This window comes from Schistocerca cancellata, chromosome 9 (genome assembly GCF_023864275.1).
Source record: "Schistocerca cancellata isolate TAMUIC-IGC-003103 chromosome 9, iqSchCanc2.1, whole genome shotgun sequence".
NCBI lineage: Eukaryota > Metazoa > Arthropoda > Insecta > Orthoptera > Acrididae > Schistocerca > Schistocerca cancellata.
In genome coordinates this window covers 380,681,041-380,704,028 of record NC_064634.1, presented here as the reverse complement: position 1 = coordinate 380,704,028, position 22,988 = coordinate 380,681,041, and the positions used below count along the sequence as shown (strand labels likewise).

At 44.6% G+C, this 22,988-nt stretch overlaps 1 protein-coding gene across 3 annotated transcripts in view; it reads right to left on the bottom strand.

Annotated features, from left to right (window-relative positions):
- Positions 1-17,838, bottom strand: part of LOC126100957 (protein spaetzle 5) — a 335,947-nt gene extending 318,109 nt beyond the window's left edge. For all 3 annotated transcript variants that reach the window (XM_049911620.1, XM_049911618.1, XM_049911619.1), the window contains exon 1: positions 17,699-17,838. In XM_049911620.1, coding sequence (XP_049767577.1) covers positions 17,699-17,728 — 30 coding nt within the window. In that variant the 5' untranslated portion in view covers positions 17,729-17,838. The remainder of the gene's footprint in view (positions 1-17,698) is intronic.
- Positions 17,839-22,988: the final 5,150 nt, after the last annotated feature.

Below are 22,988 nucleotides of genomic sequence, written 5' to 3'. Positions count from 1 at the left end.
GCCAGCGGCACGTGGTTTGGTTGAGAGGGGCACGCCTCACCACCGGAAACTACGTTCACGTTGAGCTGAACGGCTGTCTATCTCCCCATATACGCAGGTTCCGGAGAGGGGACCATACAGATGTAGCTGTCCAGCTCCACGCGTTTCTACGGTTTCTGATCTAGACTAGTTGATATAAAACTTAACGGAGAACACGGATTTGTACGAGGGTCACTCCAAAAGAAATGCACACTGTTTTTTTTAAAAAAAATCCGTCTTTTATTCTACATGTTTGAAAGTTTTACAGTGTGTAGATACATCCTTCAGGAACAATATTTTCATTTCTCCACGTAATTTCCATCCCTCTCAACTGCCTTACGCCATCTTGGAACCAGCGCCTGTATACCCGCACGGCAAAATTCTGGACCAACCTGTTGGAGCCACTGTTTGGCAGCGTGCACAAGGGAGTCATCATCTTCAAACCTTGTTCCACGAAGAGAGTCTTTCAGTTTCCCAAAGAGATGATAGTCACATGGAGCCAGGTCAGGACTCTAAGTCTATCCGAGTTTTGTGATCGCTTCCATGGTTTTTTGACTGACATGTGGCCGTGCATTGACGTGCAACAGCAAAACATCCTGCTTTTGCCGACGTGGCCGAACACGACTCAGTCGAGCTTGAATTTCCTTCAGTGTCGTCACATATGCATCAGATTTATGGTGGTTCCACTTGGCATGATGTCCACAAGCAAGAGTCCTTCGGAATTGAAAAACACCAGCAGAAGGTGTGGTTATGAATTTTTTTTTTTTCTTGGGTGATTTTGCATGATGCCACTCCATTGATTGCCTCTTCGTCTCTGGTGAAAAAGGATGGAGTCATGTTTGATCACCTGTCACAATTCTTCCAAGAAATTCATCTCCACCATTCTCTTACTTTTCCAAAAGTTCCCTGCATATCGTTTTTCTTGTTTATTTATGAGCCAACATCCTGAGATCGCACTTGGCACAAACCTTTTTTAACGCCAACTCTTTCAGTATTCTGCAAACACTTCCTTCCCCTATCCCAGCGTAGCGTGACAATTCGTTCACTGTGATGCGTCTGTCAGAAGTCACCAATTCGTTAACCCTCTGCACATTGTCTGGAGTGTGTGCAGTACGAGGCCTGCCGCTGCGAGGACAATCCTCAATATTGCCGAGCCCGCTTTCATCACGTAACCCGCTTGCTAACCGACTAACTGTACTGCAATCGACAGCAGCATCTCCATACACATTTTTCAACCTCTTGTGGATGTTTCCCACTGCCTTGTTTTCACAGCACAGGAATTCTATGACAGTACGTTGCTTCTGACGAACGTCAAGTGTAGCAGCCATCCTGAAGACATGCTGTGACGGCGCCACTCACGGCAACAGGTTGAACTAAGTTTGGGGAAGGACGTATCTACACACTGTAAGACTTTCACAGATGCAGAATGAAAAATATATTTTTACAAAAATATTGTGCATTTCTTTTGGAGTGATCCTCGTATTTTGTCGATTTTCATTGTTCGCCACCGTTAGCATTCCCGTTTCTACTGTATTTTATTTACGGATCATTAAGTGTTTTTTCTCACCCGGATAAATCCTATTAGTCGGTCTTGATTACTGCTGATTAGGCATTTTGCATTATAATTCGAGTAGCTGGTCGCATGATTTAATTTATGTGCTGGTAATATTAAACACACTGCAGCCTAAGGTCTCGCGTAGCTTCTGAAGTTTACGGTAGATTTGACGAACAATATCCATTCAGCTGTGAACTAAGATACCGTTGAAACCCACCCTCCTGTCCGTGATGTGATCATAAATATGTATCTTTGATTCCAGATTACTAAAATGATTCCCCTTTCGCCACTGCTCCGCCTGTATACTTTCCGTATTGCGTCACGCCATCTCGCGATGACCATTGGTCATAATGTCTATCAGCTGTGTAAACTCTTCCTGATATTCGTACTTACTTTAATTGTCGTTCGTCTTACGGTTGGAAGAAGAATAGGCCTAGTAAGTTTAGATGTCGTGGTGAAACCGTAGCAGTTGCATCGTTTATTGTAAGAGTACGTCCGAGACGTACCTTTCTTAATTTTTATAAATTGTTCGGGCACTTATCTTAGAGCGAAATCAATTGTACTTAGATAGAATGATTCAACAGATGCAGAAACCATTGGCGATTTATTGTCTTCATAAATTTAACCTTGCTTAAGGTAGCTATCAAAGCCAGTGCGAGCTCATCATCAGAATTTAACGTTTACGTACACTGAAGTGACTAAGTCACGGGATACCGATATGCACATATACAGATGACGGTAGCACCACGTTATTCATGCCAAAAGGTGTCCAACGCGATTACGGCTGCTCGACGAGAATTAAGAGACTTTCAGCGTGGAACGGGAGTTGGAGCTTGTCACGAGGGACACTCCATTTCGAAAATCGTTAGGGAATTCAGTATGTGGAGATTCTCAGTGTTATACTGAGAATACCACATTTCGGGCATTACATGCCAGGATGGACGACGCAGTGGCCGACGGCCTTCAGTTAATGACCGATAGCAGCGGCGTTTCCGTAGAGTTGTCAGTGCTAACAGACAAGCAACACAGTGTGAAGTAACTCGAGAAATCAATGTTGGACGCACGACTGATATATCAGCTAGGACACTGTGGCGAAATTTCGCGTTAATGGTCTATGGCACCAGACGACCGACGCGAGAGCCTTTGCTAATGGTACGACATCGCCTGCAGCGCCCGTCTTTGACTCGTATCCATATCCGTTGGATCTAGATGCCTGGTAAACCGTGAATTCGTCAAATGAATCCCGATTTCAGGTGGTAAGAGCTGATGATGTGGTTCGAGCGTGGCCCAGACCCCACGAAGCCAGGCTGCAAACAAGGCTCTGTGCAAGCGTGTGGTGGCTCCATAATGATGTGGTCAGTGTTTATATGGAATGGACTAAGTAACGCCTCCAAATTTATTCAATGCTAAAGCCCTTACATTTTTTACATAAAACGAACTTTATTAATATTCTATATCCTATTTTTCACGTCTACTATTTGTTTCTCATGCTACAGGGTATTAGAGGTACCGGTGTGTACAGCAGTCTGGACCACCACGTTTGAAGGTCTCACTGTACGGTGATACAACATACAATGTGTGGTTTTCATGAGCAATAAAACGGGCGGAAATGATGTTTGTGTTAATCTCTATTCCAATTTTCTGTAGAGGTTCCAGAACTCTGGGAACCGAGGTGATGCAAAACTTTTTTTGATGTGTGTATAATCTTCTTCACTATTTACAAGTTTGCCATAGCTGGGGTAGCTTTTGGATTCTGCGACTGTAGAAATAACTTGGTTCTGAAGCGAAGAACTCATCGAACCATGTTCGGAGTGCATTTTCATCCGGAAAGGAAGATCCTTGAAGGTTATTCGACAGAGAGCGGTAAAAACCAAAATCTAAGGGCGCTAGATCAGATAAATAAAGTAGGTGCGGAATGACTTCCGAACCCAGCTCCTGTACAATGTTTTTCGTCAGTCTAGCAGAATGCGGGCGGGCGTTATGGTGGAGTAACATCACTTCACGCAGTCTTCTTGGTCGTTGTTCTTTGACTACCTCTGCAAGACATCTCAGTTTACGACAGTAAATGTTAGCAGTGACGGTTACACATCGGGGAAGCAATTCATAGTCTAACACACCATCGCTGTTCTACCAGATGGAAAATATTATCTTGCGTGGATGCGCGCAGGTCTTTGTACCGGGAGTTGCTGCTTTGTCTGGGCTCAGTCATTCCTTCCTTTTCCTTACGTTAGCGTAAAGACATCATTTCTCATCACCAGTACTCATACGGGATAGGAATACTGTTCTAGTGATAAAACGCAATTTTTGATTCGTCTTCTCCACAATATTTTCTACTCGATGGTTCAAATGATGAGGTATTGAATAGGATTGGGGAGAAGAGAAGTTTGTGGCACAACTTGACTAGAAGAAGGGATCGGTTGGTAGGACATGTTTTGAGGCATCAAGGGATCACAAATTTAGCATTGGAGGGCAGTGTGGAGGGTAAAAATCGTAGAGGGAGACCAAGAGATGAATACACTAAGCAGATTCAGAAGGATGTAGGTTGCAGTAGATACTGGGAGATGAAGAAGCTTGCACAGGATAGAGTAGCATGGAGAGCTGCATCAAACCAGTCTCAGGACTGAAGACCACAACAACAACAACGGTTCAAATTTAAGTTATTCGTAATTGTAATCCCTAGGTATTTGGTGGAACGTACAACTTTAAATTTAGTGACGTATCACAAGCGAAATTTAAAGGAACTGTTTTAGTATTGATGATGGGGAGAACCTCCGGCCGCTGTGGCCAAGCGGTTCTAGGCGCTTCAGTCCAGAACTGCAGGTTCGAATCCTGCCCCGGGCATGGATTTGTGTGATATCATTAGGTTCGTTAGGTTTAAGTGGTTCTAAGTTTAGGGGACTGAGACCTCAGATGTTAAGTCCCATAGTGCTTAGAGCCATTTGAACCATTTGTGGAGAACCTCACATTTTGTCTTTGTATGTCCATCCCTCTGATTGGAGGTTTTCGTTGTTCGTAATCAATTGTCACTTTTGGCTCCCTGCAGATATTTTGTTTAAATCATTTTGTAACCCGTTCTGCTGTGTTCGTCACAAGACACGGTACGCAGACATACACAGAGAGGGCGACAAGGCGCAACGCAGCTGTGATCAGACGCCCTGGAGGGCACACACAACATGGCCTACGTAATTGTTTCCCCTTACGTCACGAAAATAGTTTCCAAGTGAACATCCATCAGCGAATCTCAGATGTAAAAGTATGCATAGCTACCCAAGTGAACATTGTACTACATTTCCACACCCTCCTCAATATAAAGTTTCTTAATATATGATTTACATCAATAAATTATTGTAAACTAGCTTAGCGGCCGCTGATTCACTCGCGTAGACCGTGTGGTCTTCACAGATTTTTTTGTTGGTCTTTAATTCATTTTTTATGTTGTACACAAATTGCAACATTTTCTAAACTTTGCACAGTAATTAAGTCTGTAAAAGCATGGTCTTTTCCGAATTTACTTCGACCAAAAACCATTTCTGGTAGCTGGAGTCACAGGTATTTCTTAATCCTGCCTTTCGAGTTCTTTTGGTCAAATTGACATAAAAACTTTCATCCCGTAACACATATGTCTTCAGAAGCGAAATATAAATTTTCATACAATTAACTTTCAAAAATGATTTAATATAACGAAATATTTTCATAAATATTTCCATCCTCTTACGGGCTGAATTCCCCGCCGCCCCCCCCCCCTCCCTCCCAAAAGAAAGAGGCACTGAAAGACGTATTTTTTTAATTTCAACCGAGAAGCCAAATATAGATTTTCACAGATTTAGTTTCATAAATGCTCTTGTAAAAAAATATTTCTACGAAAACTTTTATCCCTCTTTTACCCCCTTAGGGACTGAATTTCCAAAGACACTGGAACACGTATTTTTTATTTCTAACCGAGAAGTCAAATAACAATTTTCATAGATGTATCTTTACAAATGCTTTATTATTACTTTAACAATAATTTATTTTCGAAAAATACCTCTCACCCACTATTTCACTCCAATAGGGGTTGAATATCCAAAAATACTGAAGCACGTATTTTTTTTATTTCTGAATGAGGTACCAAACCTCAGTTTTCGTACTTCTAGCTTCAAATTTCCTTTAATAGCGGCATATCTTCAGAATTATTTAATACGCTACTTCACCCCTTAGGAGGGAATCTCGAAAAATCCCTCCTTAAACGATGCGTGCAATGTAAGATGCTCCCTCTCCATACTTAAAGTTTCTGTCCGTATCTGTCTGGGCTGGGCGGTGATGAGTCATTCAGTCAATCAGGACATTGCCTTTTATATACAAGAGATTGTTGCTGATCTGTGTTGCTATATTGTCTGCCTTAGTGTGCCTAAACCTATGCTGCCCTGCGACGAGACTGTATGATGGCTGCGTGCAAACAAACCACCTCAATAACAGCAATTACTTTCGGTGGTACTTCGTAGCGTCTTTTATGTTGACGCCCAAAATATTTGGTGAATACAATACCTTCGAACCTTCTAATGACTTTACTAGACGACAAGATAATGTGCAAATACACTCCTGGAAATGGAAAAAAGAACACATTGACACCGGTGTGTCAGACCCACCATACTTGCTCCGGACACTGCGAGAGGGCTGTACAAGCAATGATCACACGCACGGCACAGCGGACACACCAGGAACCGCGGTGTTGGCCGTCGAATGGCGCTAGCTGCGCAGCATTTGTGCACCGCCGCCGTCAGTGTCAGCCAGTTTGCCGTGGCATACGGAGCTCCATCGTAGTCTTTAACACTGGTAGCATGCCGCGACAGCGTGGACGTGAACCGTATGTGCAGTTGACGGTCTTTGAGCGAGGGCGTATAGTGGGCATGCGGGAGGCCGGGCGGACGTACCGCCGAATTGCTCAACACGTGGGGCGTGAGGTCTCAACAGTACATCGATGTTGTCGCCAGTGGTCGGCGGAAGGTGCACGTGCCCGTCGACCTGGGACCGGACCGCAGCGACGCACGGATGCACGCCAAGACCGTAGGATCCTACGCAGTGCCGTAGGGGACCGCACCGTCACTTCCCAGCAAATTAGGGACACTGTTGCTCCTGGGGTATCGGCGAGGACCATTCGCAACCGTCTCCATGAAGCTGGGCTACGGTCCCGCACACCGTTAGGCCGTCTTCCGCTCATGCGCCAACATCGTGCAGACCGCCTCCAGTGGTGTCGCGACAGGCGTGAATGGAGGGACGAATGGAGACGTGTCGTCTTCAGCGATGAGAGTCGCTTCTGCCTTGGTGCCAATGATGGTCGTATGCGTGTTTGGCGCCGTGCAGGTGAGCGCCACAATCAGGACTGCATACGACCGAGGCACACAGGGCCACCACCCGGCATCATGGTGTGGGGAGCGATCTCCTACACTGGCCATACACCACTGGTGATCGTCGAGGGGACACTGAATAGTACACGGTACATCCAAACCGTCATCGAACCCATCGTTCTACCATTCCTAGACCGGCAAGGGAACTTGCTGTTCCAACAGGACAATGCACGTCCGCATGTATCCCGTGCCACCCAACGTGCTCTAGAAGGTGTAAGTCAACTACCCTGGCCAGCAAGATCTCCGGATCTGTCCCCCATTGAGCATGTTTGGGACTGGATGAAGCGTCGTCTCACGCGGTCTGCACGTCCAGCACGAACGCTGGTCCAACTGAGGCGCCAGGTGGAAATGGCATGGCAAGCCGTTCCACAGGACTACATCCAGCATCTCTACGATCGTCTCCATGGGACAATAGCAGCCTGCATTGCTGCGAAAGGTGGATATACACTGTACTAGTGCCGACATTGTGCATGCTCTGTTGCCTGTGTCTATGTGGCTTTGGTTCTGTCAGTGTGATCATGTGATGTATCTGACCCCAGGAATTTGTCAATAAAGTTTCCCCTTCCTGGGACAATGAATTCACGGTGTTCTTATTTCAATTTCCAGGAGTGTAATTTAAGAAGGCTGCTCCGATTGTGTCCTATCTAGATTAAGATTTACAGAGGGCCTGTAGCGCTTCCTTCGGGATCCCTAGATGGAACTTGGAGTTCACTCGACGGGTACTCCTCCTTTCTGGCAGGAAATCGTGAACCCACTCGTACAGAAGAGACTATGCTATACATGCGCCCAATAGGACTAGAAGCATTACGCAAATACATTCTTCTTCTTCTTCTTTTTCTTTTCCTTTTGTCGTTTTTCTCGTTGTTCTACAGGGTCGGCACTGTTGTATTTCAGTTTTGGGAGTGTTACAGGAATTTGGTGGCAGGGTTGCTTCCCTAACGACATTACACCTCCCGGGAAGGCCTCCGTGTAAACCATCTGTCTGCGCCACTTGTAAATCTCATGCTGAAGTGTGATAGCGTTTTGTAAGAGTTTCCGTAGTGTGTAACAGAGGCAGGATGTGGGTACAAGCCCGGTATTTACCTAGCTGGATGTCGGAAACCGCCTTAAAACCACATCCAGGCTGGCCGGGTCACCAGCTCTCGTCATTAATCCGTGAGTATTACACCCAAGACAGCCGTGCAAAGGGTATAGAATTAGAGCGGGTGATTGAACAAATTTACTCTTACATTCGGAAACCTAGTGATACCAACCAAACTTTGCCTTTTTCCAAGAGGTTGTTGGGCAAGTTATTTGTGAGGTAAAAAGTGAGAGTCAAACGCTTTAGCGACGGCCTCGACGTTAACCACTATTCTGCGCAGCAGCCCTTCCAAGCGGTGCTCGGCAGAACCCCGTATGGATAGACGGCAGCTACGGGAGGCGCCCTTGAGCTGCTACGCGGAAGTCTGCCGGCTGTCAATCGAGCAGCGCAGCGCCACCGGGTTGTTGGCTGTGCGAGGTCGTTCGCTGCCGCATTGTCAACAGCTCGCGGACCCAGCGCTGCCGCCTCGCCGGCAAGCAGGGACCGGCACACCCCGCCGCAAGCGGCCCGTCTGCGTTACCGAGGCCATTCCCAGTATGCGACAAGTGAGGTGCTGCTGCCCGCCCCCTTACAAAAAAAAAATATCTTCACAAACCGTACTCCAATCCTACCTAGCCACAGCTAAACGTTATCAGTTCCGTATGAGTTTGAAGAAGGACGAAATTGAGTAGTGGCATGTGTAGTGAGAACCATTTCTCGTGAAATCTCTAACCCATTCCAGCATTTTCCGTAAATTTAATACCTAAACCTATATTACACAAGCCACTAGCCTCTGTATGGCGGAGGGTGATTTGTGAACCAGTTTTACTTTCCCCTTTGCCTGTTCCAGTCGCGTATTCGCGGGAACAACGACTGCTGGTAAGCCTTCGCGTGAACTCGAATGTCTCTGATTCTATCTCCATAGTCTTTTCTCGAGGTATACGTAGGAAGGAGAAATATATCGGTTGACTCTACTAGATGGAAACGTACGCTCTCGAAATTTCAACAATAAAGTGCACCATGATACGCAACGCCTCTCTTGTAGCGTCAACCACTGGGGTCGACTGAGCACTTCGGTGACGCTTTCGCGCTTTCTGAATGAACCTGCGACGAAACACCCTGCTCTTCTTTCCATCTTCTTTATATTTTCTATCAGTACTATCCGCTGTAGGTCCGAGACTGATGAACAATATTCGGATATTGATCGATGGTTTTGTACACTACCTCCTTCGTGGATGGACTACACTTCCTGAGGATTCTTCCAATGCGTGTCAGTCTGGCATCTGCCCCACCTGCGTTTAGTTTCATGTGGTCATTCCATGTTATGTCGCTCTGTACGCATACTCCCAGATATTTGACTGATATGACTCCTTCCAGCGACTGTTCCACACTCGTGTAATGGTGCGATAAAGGATTTTTCTGACTATTTATGCGAAAAACATTACATTCTTCTGTGTTGTGGGTCAGCTGCCAATCTTCGCACCATGCGTCGATCGTCTGCAGGTCTTTTTGCGTTATGCTACAACTTTCTAGCGTTGCGTCTTCTCTGTACATAATAGCATCATCCGGCAGAAACATCATGGAAATATATATGTCAGTATGCATGCAGCAGCATGCACACGTAATATGTTCCCGAATGCTGGACATAGCAACGGGATTTTCCGCACTCATACCTCGGGTTCCATTGGCGACCAAACGGGAAGGTAAAGTATTTTGGATAGACCTTGGACGAGAGACCATTTGCATACCCAACAGAAGGATCGTCTTAGTGTCACTATCCTACAGCACAGGGTGAAAGTATGAATATTACACACTTCCTCCTGTTTAGGCAAGTGGTTCTTTATGCATTTAATGTGGTCTACGGTGGGCTTGCGGCTTATGGAGGCACCATTGGTTCTTGGGCGGTTCCTCGGAGAACCCGACAAAAGTGATCTTTTTTTACTATATTTATCAGCATACCAAAACCCAATCGATGGTGAAGAACCTTGAAAATTTTCTTGATGTCTTTATTCCTTTCCAAGATACTGAGGTTTGAAGTTACCCACTTCTACACATAAAATCCCGTATGGGGCGAAATCTGAATAATAAATAACCGCAGCAAATTGCTCGGATGTTAACGGTGTATTCTCTGGGCATTTATCTGGAAGGCCGTCTCCACCTTTTCAAAAATCTTTATCCGTTATCGAGAAACACCCGAAAAGCTTGTTTTTTGGATTCCATAAACCCAGCTGTGGATCCCGAGACGGCTATGCACAGAAAATGGCTCTAATTTTTACGATATATTGCTAAGATCTCGATCTCGAACAACCTTGAAAATTTTCTTTGTATCTTTATGCGTTTCCGAATTACTGAGGTTCAGAGATACGTACTTGTACATGTAAAAACACACAAAAAATCCGGTGTGAAGCGAAAAGTGACGTAGCACGGAGAAATATGCTGTAAAGTGTCTCTCCCCTCTATCATCTGAAAACCCCATGTTGTAGTACTGAAGCACGTGAAGTTTTTTTTTTTTTTTTTTTTTTGCGCAAGAATCCGGTCTGAGGTGTAAATTAGTTTTGCGTTGTTTCAGTTTCACACAAATAAACTTTCTAAATTTTCCTGACCAATACATTTCTTTAATATGAGTTAGCGGGAGAATGTTACTAACAGAGCACGAAAAATTTGAATATTTTCCTGTGTACTTAACTGACTGAAAAGTGGGGTATCAGCTGCCACATCCTATCCTCCTTAGCGTCTTCAAAATTTTCCCAAAAATTTTGGCACGCGAACATATACGAGCTTTTTTATGCTGAAGGAGAAGAAGACACTGGCAGTGACAAAGAGTCGGAATAGTAAGAAATACTGAAGATAGCAGACAGTGGTTATATTATAGAAAGAGCGAAGGAGACAGTAGCAGTGTGTATGTCAGTGTGTGTGAGTGAGAGAGAGAGAGAGAGAGAGAGAGAGAGAGAGAGAGAGGCGGGGTGGGGGGGGGGGAGAGGGGGCGGGGTACAGTGGCAGTGGAGCATACCAGACAGTGACAGAACAGTGCTAGGAAAAGAGTAAAGGAGCCATAAAGAATAAAGAGAAAGAGAAAGTGAAAGTGGATGGGATTACCACTGACTCTCATCCACATATGGTGAGGAAGAGAGAAAGAGAGAGACAGTGAGGCGAGACAGCGGCCTTAGGAAGAAAGGAATGAGATATTAGCAGTAAGCCATAGCAAGAGGGAACAGTGACAGTAGAAGGAGACTGTAGCAGTAGGACAGAACGAAGGGGACTGTGGCTGTGACACAGGAAAAGTGACAGCGAGACACAAAGAGACAATGGCAATGAGTTAGGCTGAATGAGTGAGTGAGAATGGGCAACTGGGAGTGGATAGATATGAGCCATTTACAGCGATGGACTAGTTGGTGTGAATGAATTACAGTTAGGGGACCTTCTGGGAGACTGAGCTGAATTGCATAGTTAAAAAAGCACTAATATGTTGGCGTACCAAAATTTTTGAGAAAATGTTTAAAGGTACTGAGGAAGCATGGGGCAGCTGGTATCCCACTTTTCTGTGGGACATATTCGCATTATTTTTATGCTCCGACAGGAGCATTTTTCCGTTGGTATGTCTTGTACGTTGTGGATAGTATTGGTCCAAAACACTGCCTTTGGGGTAAGCGCGAAGTTACTTTTAAGTCTGAAGTCAAGAATTTCAGCATTCACCGAAATTAATATGTGATCCCTTCCTCTCCCTTCCTATCTTAGATCTTAGGAACGCTGTAGCTCGTTACCGTAAACACACGTTTCGTATTCACTTTTAACGTGTACTACCGTCTGAAAGAAGTTTGACGATGTTACGTGGCGCAGTCATTCGCTCGTATTCGAGTATTACCCACTTTCTGATTAAACGTATGTAATATTTATTGTTCTGAATTTAAATATGTGATAAGAATTTGCCGCTTTATACCCCATCAATAGTAATAAACGGAATGTAGCAAGAAACTGGAAAATGAGGTAAAGAGAAAAATAAAGTGTTGATAACGTACTGATGCTATACAATAGGACATCAGATTACAGTCTGCAACTGTCAATATAGCTGTCTCGGATTTACTGCAAACGGATACACATATATGCACAAATTTTCTTAATTTTTAACGTAATTTATACACTGTTCAATAGAATTAAGGGATCACGTGTATCAACGTCCGGTACGTTAAATCTATTTTAATACAGATAGTATCTGTGGTCGTGTTGCATGGCTTGGGATTTTCCCTTTCAATGTGGCAACAATTAAAATCCTTCGCCGTCTATTGGCTATGTTATGTGTTACAGCGTCAGATTCCCCTTAGAAGAAACTGAGTACCGGTGTCCTAGTGTTTCATACTGAGGTGCACAAATGGCAGTTACCTTTTTGGACTTCGTATTCAACCAAGAACCGACATTTTAATGCAATGCAAGTTGCAAGGCTGGGGTTGGATCAGAAAAGAATGGACTTCCAGTCGTGTTGATGCAGACGCCAATGCTTCTTCATGTGTCATCCATAGGTTGTGGACTTGCTCAGGGAGGCAGGTAAGTACACACGGCGAGTTGGAAAAGGTTGCCGACGCATTACAACCCCATGTGAAGAGCGTTAATTGGCGATCTCTGCTTTGCGGCGTCGTACAGTTACCGCAGAGCACTGAAAGACCATCTCAGAAGGGCCGCGGGAGCCGCTGTGTCCGATCAGACTGTAAGGAACAGGTTACGAGAAAGGATCGTGCGACCTGAACCTCCGTTTGACACATCGTCTAGCAGCTTGTCGTCAGTTCTACCGATCGCATGTCAACTGGCATCCTCGTCACTGCCAGACGAGTCCAGATGTCCTCTAAGCAAGGTGATGGCCGTGTTCATGTGCAGAGACCCCTGGTGAGTGGTACTTACCAAATGTTATCCAGGAAATGGAGGAATATCCACGGTTCTGTGATGTGGGGAGGCTTGTGGGCAGCCATGCGGATCTTGTCTTTGTCCATGGTCCCCTTACCGTCAGGCAGCACATCGAAAAATGCTGTTGGACCACGGGGTGCCTGCTGCATACGATGGTGGCCCTAAATTCCTTCAAATGCTGGGGCCTATTTGGCAGGCGTCAGCAGGGACTTCTTGCGAAGCTTGGACATTGGAGTAATGGAATGCCGGCGGTCCGTTCCGACCTAAACCCCGTCGGGCATATGTGGGATATGCTTGACAGACGTTGGTGGTCGTCGCGTTCCGCCACAGTCTCTCCAAGAACTCTCATTGAACAACTGAGACAGATATCACAGGGTGACCTCTATAGACTTACACCGAGTGTGCCGCATAGATATCAAATAGTGATAAACCCTCACGGTGGGCATACACGGTAAGGAAGCTCTCAAAGTACAACGAAAAGCACCTAGGATGGTGAGATGAGTGGTTTGTTTCCACTTTGTTTTCGACGCCTATTGGATATTTCAGTTCTTTTTGTGCAAACGATCGAGGATGTAATGATGTTGTGATGTGTACTTCATTTGTAAAAAGATAAAGTTCTAATTTGAAAACACAGCTACTCCTCAATTATTGCTCAGTGGAGTATGTTAGACACCCAAAGTCGCGTTCCCCAAATTTTTTTGAACAGTGTACTTTCAACTTACGCTATTGTTGCCAATTTGGAATTAGCCTCTCACACAATGACAAATGGTAGTTTTCAGTCACAGCGCTTCGTAGTGTAGGACACGTGTCGATTGTTTCTTACTACACGCTATGCGTCATCACTTGCAAACAGTCTTCTTTTCATTTCTTAAGTGGTGCCGTCATTTTTGGTTGGTAACAACCTCCATGAGACGTTCATTTCTCTCCTAAAGGGGATTAGACAAACGAAACTGTCACACGCACCGCTTAGTAACAATAGATTCGTGCAATTTTATAGAAAGGTACCACTGCTCCAAAAATAATGTTTCAAGCAAAAATAATCTCGTGTTCTTACTCTGAGACCGGAGTTATGTTGTAATTTCAAGATATTAAAGTGCTGTTTTTCACTCAACAATTCTTACGGCTGTACATGATCCCCAACCTTCACATTTTGTGAACAACATTCAAAACAGGCAGTATACTGCTTTGCATAAGGGAATTAGAGAACTTTGTTTGCAAGTAAGAAGTCAGTTAACAGCTCAAGATGAAACAAAGAAAAAGCATCGGGCAGTTTTCGTAACATCCAGCGTCGTGTCTTACGAAGGTGTAACAGTACATGAAGAGATTTTCTAAGTATTACGGTTATGTTCACTTACGGACGACTACGCCAACAGAAATTCTCTTGCTATTTTAGCTCCTATAGTTAAGACTGTGATCTCACGACACAGGTAATGGTGAAGACACTGAAGCGGTCTTCCTTCCGTGAGGCTAAAAGGTCTGAATTCTCGTAGTAGTAGTATTAATAGTTCCATATATCGTGATATTCTGTACCTGACTCGCTCACTTCTAGCAAAGCGTCGATGGCAACAGTGGGACTATCTACTGGACTGTCTTATACCCCAACTCAGCAGGTTTAGTGCTGCTTGAGCCACAAGGAATGTACCGAGACAAGCTTAATACGATTCTCATCGGTCAAATGGTTCAAATGGCTCTGAGCACTATGGGACTTAACAGCTGAGGTCATCAGTCCCCTAGAACTTAGAACTACTTAACCGTAACTAACCTAAGGACATCACACACATCCATGCCCGAGGCAGGATTCGAACCTGCGACCGTAGCGGTCGCGCGGTTCCAGACTGAAGCGCCTAGAACCGCTCGGCCACCACGGCCGGCCTCTCATCGGTCAGTTAATGATTCATCCGATAAGCTGCGACTAGTAACGCGATAACTCAGCAGTGTTGGGACATAAGCAACCGGCGACAGCGCGTCACGACTGAAACGACGTATTTTGGAAACTGCCCGCCGGCTTCCAGCCGGAGTAAATGGTGCGGAAAATATCAGATCGTTCCGAGCTGGGAGCATGCCCGCTGAGTGCCGAATGATCTGAAACGCTCGATTGTAGACTGGGTGCGCCGCGTGCTGTGTGAAAGTCACTGGCAAAACCCCAGACTTCCTAAAACGGTTTTCATCGACTCCTACGTCTCCCATTGTTTCTCTTATTGACTGTAATTTAGGTGAAAAGAACAGCCTGTAGACGACCTAGCCTGCCTAGCCTCTGTCACTCGCTTGTCAGATCCCACCAATTTCATTGCCGCTGATTTTAGCATATAATGTTTAGTTGAACGAGTGTTGAATGTGGAAAATTACCCGAAGAAAAACCCGCTTTATCTATGCTGCTAATGCGGTAATCTAGCCTGCCAATCTTAGCCAAATTATTATCTACATCACGAACAGCGAATAATCCGAACTATCTAATTACGTGGAAAACGAGACCTACACAGAAATCCACTTTCGCTGCCACCACTCAAGATTGTTAATGAAAACTGTAATAATTTAAGTGATATATGCTTAATTTTGTTTACAGTGTATTTGTAAGAAAACTGGAACTAATGATTTTGTAGATGTATTTATACACATCAACCCGTTTAACGTACATTCGACTGGTCTAACATTTTAACAAGCATTGCTGTAGCCACTTTTTTGCCTCTAGATGAAATTAGAATGGATCTTAAAATCTCAAATATGAAGAAAAAATCGTGTACAAGGAATCAGCATCATAGCTTGTGGGAATATATGTTTTTCACACACGTTTACAAACAGGAAGGGCAGACAGTCAAAAGAGTGACCAAAATAGACAATTTTTTGACATTGTTCGATAAGATGAGGGTAATGATACACTCGATCAACATGTTTTCAAGAATAAAGTTATGCGTAGTGTACAAAAGCAACGGAATCTTGGAAACAGGCAGACGCATAAAGTAGCAGTGTTTCGTTAACAGACAGTATGTGGAAATCACATACGAGGGTTGGAACTTTAATAGTGGCAACTATTTATTTACAGCTCGTACAAAATAGATAGGCGTTTCAAAGTTTTACTGACCTTCAAAGTAGTCACCAGCATTGTGTATAACCCTCTGCCAGCGATGTGAAAGTCGTAGGATACTCTTAGCAGTGCCAGTTGTGTTGACAGTTCGAGCGGCGCGGTCTATTGCCCGACGAATTTATAGCAGTTCTGAAGCGAATGCATTGAAGTGTTTCCTTCTATTTAGAAATCGAGTTGAACTTACGAGGGCTTAAGTCAGGGGAGTGCAGTAGGTGGTATGGCACTTAGCAGCCCCATGAGTAAAACATATCAGTAACAGCTTGCACTGTACGTGCTTGAGCATTGTCCTGCAAAATAATGGTCAGGTCCTCTAAGCTGGTCGTAGGTTGTGTTCCAAAAATGAGCAGCTTAGAGACAGAAGTGATGACAATTTCTGCAGGACCTGACCATCATTTTGCAGGACAATGCTCAATCACGTACAGTGCAAGCTGTTACTGATTTGTTTGACAGATGGGACTGCTAAGTGCTATACCATCTACTGCACTCCACTGACTTAAGCCCTCGTAGGTTCAACTCGATTTCTGAACTGAAGGAAACACTTCACGGCATTCGCTTCATAACTGCTACAAATTCGTCGGGCAATGGACCGCACTGCTCGAACTGTCAACACAACTGGCACTGCTAAGAGTATCCTACGACTTCTAAATCGCTGGCAACGGGTTATACACAATACTGGTGACTACTTTGAAGGTCAGTAAAACTTTGAAACACGTATCTATTCTGTACGAGCTGCAAATCAATAGTTGCCACTATTAAAGGTCCAACCCTTGTACTTATCGTTTAGTGTAGCAGCAGATTTACTCGATGTTGATAATTACAGTCACTGACGGTAAGGCTTAGATAGTGAGATAAGTGTTCTCCAGTTTGATAACTTTACAGGTGTTTTGACCACACTTTTTTTATTATTTCACGAAAAAATTCAAATTGGAGATGAATATTCTGGTAAGTCGTAGAAAGTTTCTTGTTGTGGCATTGTCGTTGTCAAGAGCTGGTGACAATGTCGATAAAAATCGTTTAGGGATAACAAGCAATGGCGAATGCGCACGACTGCCTAGATTCGCTGCAATTAGAGGATCGACCACATTTCCAACGACCTGTTGATCCATGGCAGACAGCGAACGCGAAAGCAGATGGCCGTACAGTTAAAAATTAGAAACGAATGCACAGAGTTCAGTACGTAGATCACGAAGCATCTGTTGGCCCAATACCCTATTTATTTGATCTATAGAAGTTACAATTAAATAAATAGCACATTTGGACACCCGGTGCATCATAAGCTCCTTACTGCCGTGATACAGCCGCACCACGGCTTGACAACAAATAATGTGCTGGTTATTTTAAGACATCTTCACATTCAGTAGGCCACAATAATAGATGACATCCATCGCTTATAAGACGCTAGAAGAATAATACCAGATGCCGCTTTTATTTTAAACACGTGAGACGAGTTGTTAAATTACGTTTACGCAGTGACTGGTTCAAACGCTTTAAATGCTATGATGAGCTGCGAAATTAAAAAAAGCTACAATCAGTTACTGAGTGAACTGATAACCTACGGCTTTGGCTCGTGTTTAATTAGGATGCAAGAAATTACGACGGATGCGTAATTGCATTGGCAATACGTCACGAGCATCTGCGATAGCGTAAGGCAGGCGGTGACGCGATCGAGTTGTAACAGAGAACGGTTGGACGGCGCAGGTACTCACGGTGGCGAGGTGTCCTGCGGAGGTCGGCATGGCTGCGCTGCACTACCCACACTTTCACCGCTGCGCCGGGGCGGGCACTGGCGCGCGGCTCGCGCCGTGGCGCTTATATTTTAAAATCGCGCTTTCGGCTCGGCTCGGCGCCGCTCGGCCGAGCGCGGCTCGCCTGCACGCGACCGCCTGCGCCTGCACACACGACGCTGCGCCGGCCTGCGGAGTGGGGGCACTCCCCCCTTCTGAGCCACTACCTGTCGCGCGGCGCTAATAGCTTTGCCGCACTGTGGTGCTCCTCTTTCCGCAAGTGCAAACACACTCGTATAGACGAAGGTGTTGTAGTCATCAGTACGAAGCTTAAGCTCTCCACGTCAGTCTGTCCTGTGGAAGTCTCTCCATTTCTGCCTAACTACTGCAACCTACGTCCACCTGAACCTGTCTTCTGAAATCTATTTCATCATTGTCAGTCATACTTAACAAAGACGATGCAAAAAGAAGTGTTTTTAACAATGTCGATGAAAATACAAATAGGTGTCGTGAAATCGCGAAGTGAGTCCCACAGGGTTCAAGACTGGGTCCACTCCTATTCCTTACACAGGGCGTTCCATTTATTTCAATCACCCTAAATAACTTTTTGTCCAGAAGCGACGTGTATTTATTTACTCGAGCCAGTATCATACCCATAGGATTCTATAAATTTACAGTTTCGAGTAAGGAAACAAGAAATTTATACATACATACACACTTTTAAAGTTGAATTGTGGACTGGGTGTTGTGTTGTCCTCATCATCATTTCATCCTCGTCACGGGCTCTCAAGTCGTCCAATGTGGTGTCGACTGAAATAAGAATTGTTCTCGCCGGTTGAAGTTCCCCGGATGGGGCCTCCCGCCCAATGCCACACCATCATTTCATTTTTCAGGTAGTCTGCATACATCCATACCTTGTGTATCGTGTATTAGACCGGGGACCTAGAAACGACGGAGAGGCTTCGTTCCATCTTAGCCCTCAGTGGTTCACAACCTCACAACAGGCCACACAGTCCACCCACCTCACCGCCGCCCCACACCGAACGGAGGCTTATTGTGGACCTCTCTCCCCGCCCCTCCCCCCCCCCCCATCCCCCCTGGAACGTCTCATACCAGACGAGTGTAACCCCAAATGTTTGCTTGGTAAAGTAATGATGGTGTACGCGTACGTGGAGACAGTGTTTGCGCACCACCGCCGACGTAGTGTAACTGAGGCGGAATAGGGGGAACCAGCCCGCATTCGCCGAGGTAGATGGAAAACGGCCCCAAAAACCATCCACAGGCTGGCCTACACACCGGACCTCGACACTAATCCGCCGGACGAATTCGTGCTGGGAACCAGTACGCCTTCCCTCTCAGGAAGCAGCGCGTTAGATCGCGCGGCTTGCCGGGCGGGCTCTTACAAACCTTAGTACGACTTTTCGTAACGATGTGGAACATGCCACTTTAACATAAGATCTCTTTTCGCAAAATAATTAATAACTTTTTTTTCATATCTAAAAAATTCATCTATTGAGTAGAAGGAGTTGTCATCGAGAAATTCTTTTATCTTATTTTCAAATACTGGTTGGCTATCTGTCAGACTTTTAATGCTATTTGACAAATGACCAATGATTTTTTGTGGCAGCATAGTTCGCCCCATTCTGTGCCAAAGTCAGATTTAACCCACGTCTTTGCCCACAGACGAGCAACTGCTGCAATATTTTCTTGTGCCTTGAACAGTTCCTCCTCGTTGCAAAACTCGGGGCAACAATGACACTGACACAGATGTTTTATTGTCTGTGCTTCACCATATAGGTTCAGTGTTGGCCCTTGTAAGTCGCTCTGTTTCGTTTGGTTGTCTTTATATTTCCAATTTTCCCTCTGTAACGTGTTTAGAGATCTCAAAAATAAAATAAAATAAAATAAAATAAAGTGGTCCAGTCCAAGTCGTGTTCAGCTGTTAAGCATTTCTGCTTGCCTTACCCCTGCTTGGAGATGACTTGTTTTGGATACCCACAGTTTCTCTCTGGCTTTGTTGATTGATATATTTATTGCAGATGTTGACTACAAAGATCCATTCCTAGATTTCAATTTAATTCCTGGTGGATGGTGACAAGCCAGTGGGTGTAGCTCATCCTCTTGAACTTTCTTCCATTCGGCTTTTGTGGCCACTGCCCAGCGTATGTCAGCAGGAGCAACGCCTGGCGTGCAGTACAGTTTGTTCGACAGGAGGTGGTTTCATATATCCAGTAATTAATCTTGCAGTTTCAATAAGGGCTACGTATACTTTCTTCGTGTAGGAGTATATATACCACAGTGGGCACTCGCAATCGCCAGCTGAGAAACAGCAGCAGCCGTAGCAGATGTACGGACGACATGGGTTTTGGACACCCAAATTGTTTCGGGCTGACACCTTATGTTTCCAATTAAGGCAGTGCTGCTGGTGAGTGAGTTAGTTGTGTAAGGTAACTCCAAGGTATTTGGATATAAAACAATTCTCCAGCTCGATGACGTCTGAAATCGCTTGTCTGTTTCATAGACGGAAAACGCAAAACTGAGTTTTCTGTCGGTTTGGCTTGAGGTGGTTCTTATTAAAGCAATCAGACATTTCCAGTATTCTTGTTAGTACCTTTTCTGCTTCTTCTGTCTGTATGACTCAAAGCAAGCTTGTCAAAATATACGAAACTTCTGCAAGGATAGCTCCTGGCTGATCATTTGTGTAAATGCTGAAAAGCACCAGTAGTGACAATACAGTCCCTCTGGGTAGATCACTTTTTTTGGTTCTTCCAACAGCAGGGGCTTCCTTGGAAGTCTTCGGTTGTGTAGGAAGGTGATGAATATTCTAATGAAGCTATAGTCGTGTGTCAGAGTGTAGATTTTGTGAAGTATTATGCGGTGTTGGAGTGTACAATAAGCTGATGAATGTCGGTAAATTCCACTCCAGTAATCTTCCCCATTTCATATCCATGTTCTATGTGCTGCGTTAGATGAGTTATTTGTACTGTACTGTGTCCTTGAGTTTCGAAACTGGCGTGCAGTTGGTGACAGACCATTCAGAAACATTGTAGTGCAAGATTTAGGTGAAGCAGGCTTTCTGCTGCGGGTTGTGCAGAGACCAGGCTCAATTTAACAGCTATTTCATTAAACATCTTCGAAACAGGAATACACTTTCACAAAAAATTCTATAACCCATAAAGGTCCTTAAATAGGGATTCACACAGTCAATACAAATATGTCTCCATTAAATAAAAGAATAAAATCGAACCTTTGCACTAATATACGCAACTGGGCAGCAACATTAACAATTCACAACGCCACATCCTTGTCCCTGACCAATCATCATATCTGAGCCATCTTCTGAAGCATAACATAAGATCACAAAACATTTTTAGAGTTAACCGGGATAATAACGCACTGTCTACGCATGTGCCTCAATAAATTCTCATAAAACAGCACAAGTAACTGATTATTTACATAGAATAAGTAACAAACTGAATTCACTGCAGTGACAGTCATGACATAAGTAAACATAATATGTTATTATTAATACAATTAATCATGCTCACAGTGTGTAGTTGAAAAGCAAAATTGCTGCTGCTCGTATCCCACACACATGCACTCCTGTGTGCCATCAATAAACAACCACAACTTGTCACACAACACCCCTGGACTGATGTGCAAAGTTGTGGCTAGCAGTCACACCCACTGCACTGGTTGTACACCACACATAGTACTGTATCGACAATAAAATCACCAGTATGCAAATGCTAGCGGCAAAAGCACTCCGTTAGTACTCCTCTTGATGTGCAGAAGCCCCTTTCTCTACCCCGACTAGAACTGCTGTCTGTACACCAGGGAAAAGATACCAACCGACTGATAGCGTTGCTGTCCACGTGGTGTTGATACCCCAAGCAGACCATTGTGACATCTGGCTAACAGTACCACAGCACACCAGTTTCTCAAGGCACTCACTTCTTTGTCTCTGGGCAGCAACTGACAACACCTTGACACAATCAGTCCACTACTACTGCGCCAGTCTGACACCTGGTGATGTACCACAGTTGCACCACAGAAAATGATACTGATTTCAGTTGGTGCAGCTAACTGACCACTTCACCGAGCATCCATACCAGCATCTCGGCCAAGGCAGCACTCCCAGAAATCATGAGGCTGCACTGTCCAGCCCCTCATATCTGTAGCGTCACACTCCTCTCAAAATGTCTCTGGCAGTGAAGAAAGTAACAGTGTTGTCCGACATGTCACATTCTCCCACCCAAAAATTTTTGCCTCTTCCGCTTCCAGCAGATGAGACAAGAAGTCTGCACTAAAACAATACGAAAATAGCAAGACAATCACATTCATGGATGGCTACTGCATGCCATGCTTTCATATCACATTGCACAGGCAGGTACCTTAAAAGCCCTCATTATACTATTAGTCACATTCAAGGCACAACCAAGGCATTATACAGTCATGTACATTATTATATTAAAAATGTTAGTCCCTGGTCTTGCCTTTACAGTCTAGCCACACAAATCGGCAACACTCTCTGTTGTTGTTGTTGTGGTCTTCAGTCCTGAGACTGGTTTGATGCAGCTCTCCAAGCTACTCTATCCTGTGCAAGCTTCTTCATCTCCCAGTACCTACTGCAACCCACCTCCTTCTGAATCTGCTTAGTGTATTCATCTCTGGGTCTCCCCCTACGATTTTTACCCTTCACGCTGCCCTCCAATACTAAATTGGTGATCCCTTGATGCCTCAGAACATGTCCTACCAACCGATCCCTTCTTCTGGTCAAGTTGTGCCACAAACTTCTCTTCTCCCCAATCCTATTCAATACTTCCTCATTAGTTATGTGATCTACCCATCTAATATTCAGCATTCTTCTGTTGCACCACATTTCGAAAGCTTCTATTCTCTTCTTGTCCAAACTATTTACCGTCCATGTTTCACTTCCATACATGGCTACACTCCATACAAATACTTTCAGAAATGACTTCCTGACACTTAAATATGTACTCGATGTTAACAAATTTCTCTTCTTCAGAAACGCTTTCCTTGCCATTGCCAGTCTACATTTTATATCCTCTCTACTTCGACCATCATCAGTTATTTTGCTCCCCAAATAGCAAAACTCCTTTACTACTTCAAGTGTCTCATTTCCTAATCTAATACCCTCAACATCACCCGACTTAATTCGACTACATTCCATTGTTCTCGTTTTGTTTTTGTTGATGTTCATCTTATATCCTCCCTTCAAGACACCATCCATTCCGTTCAACTGCTCTTC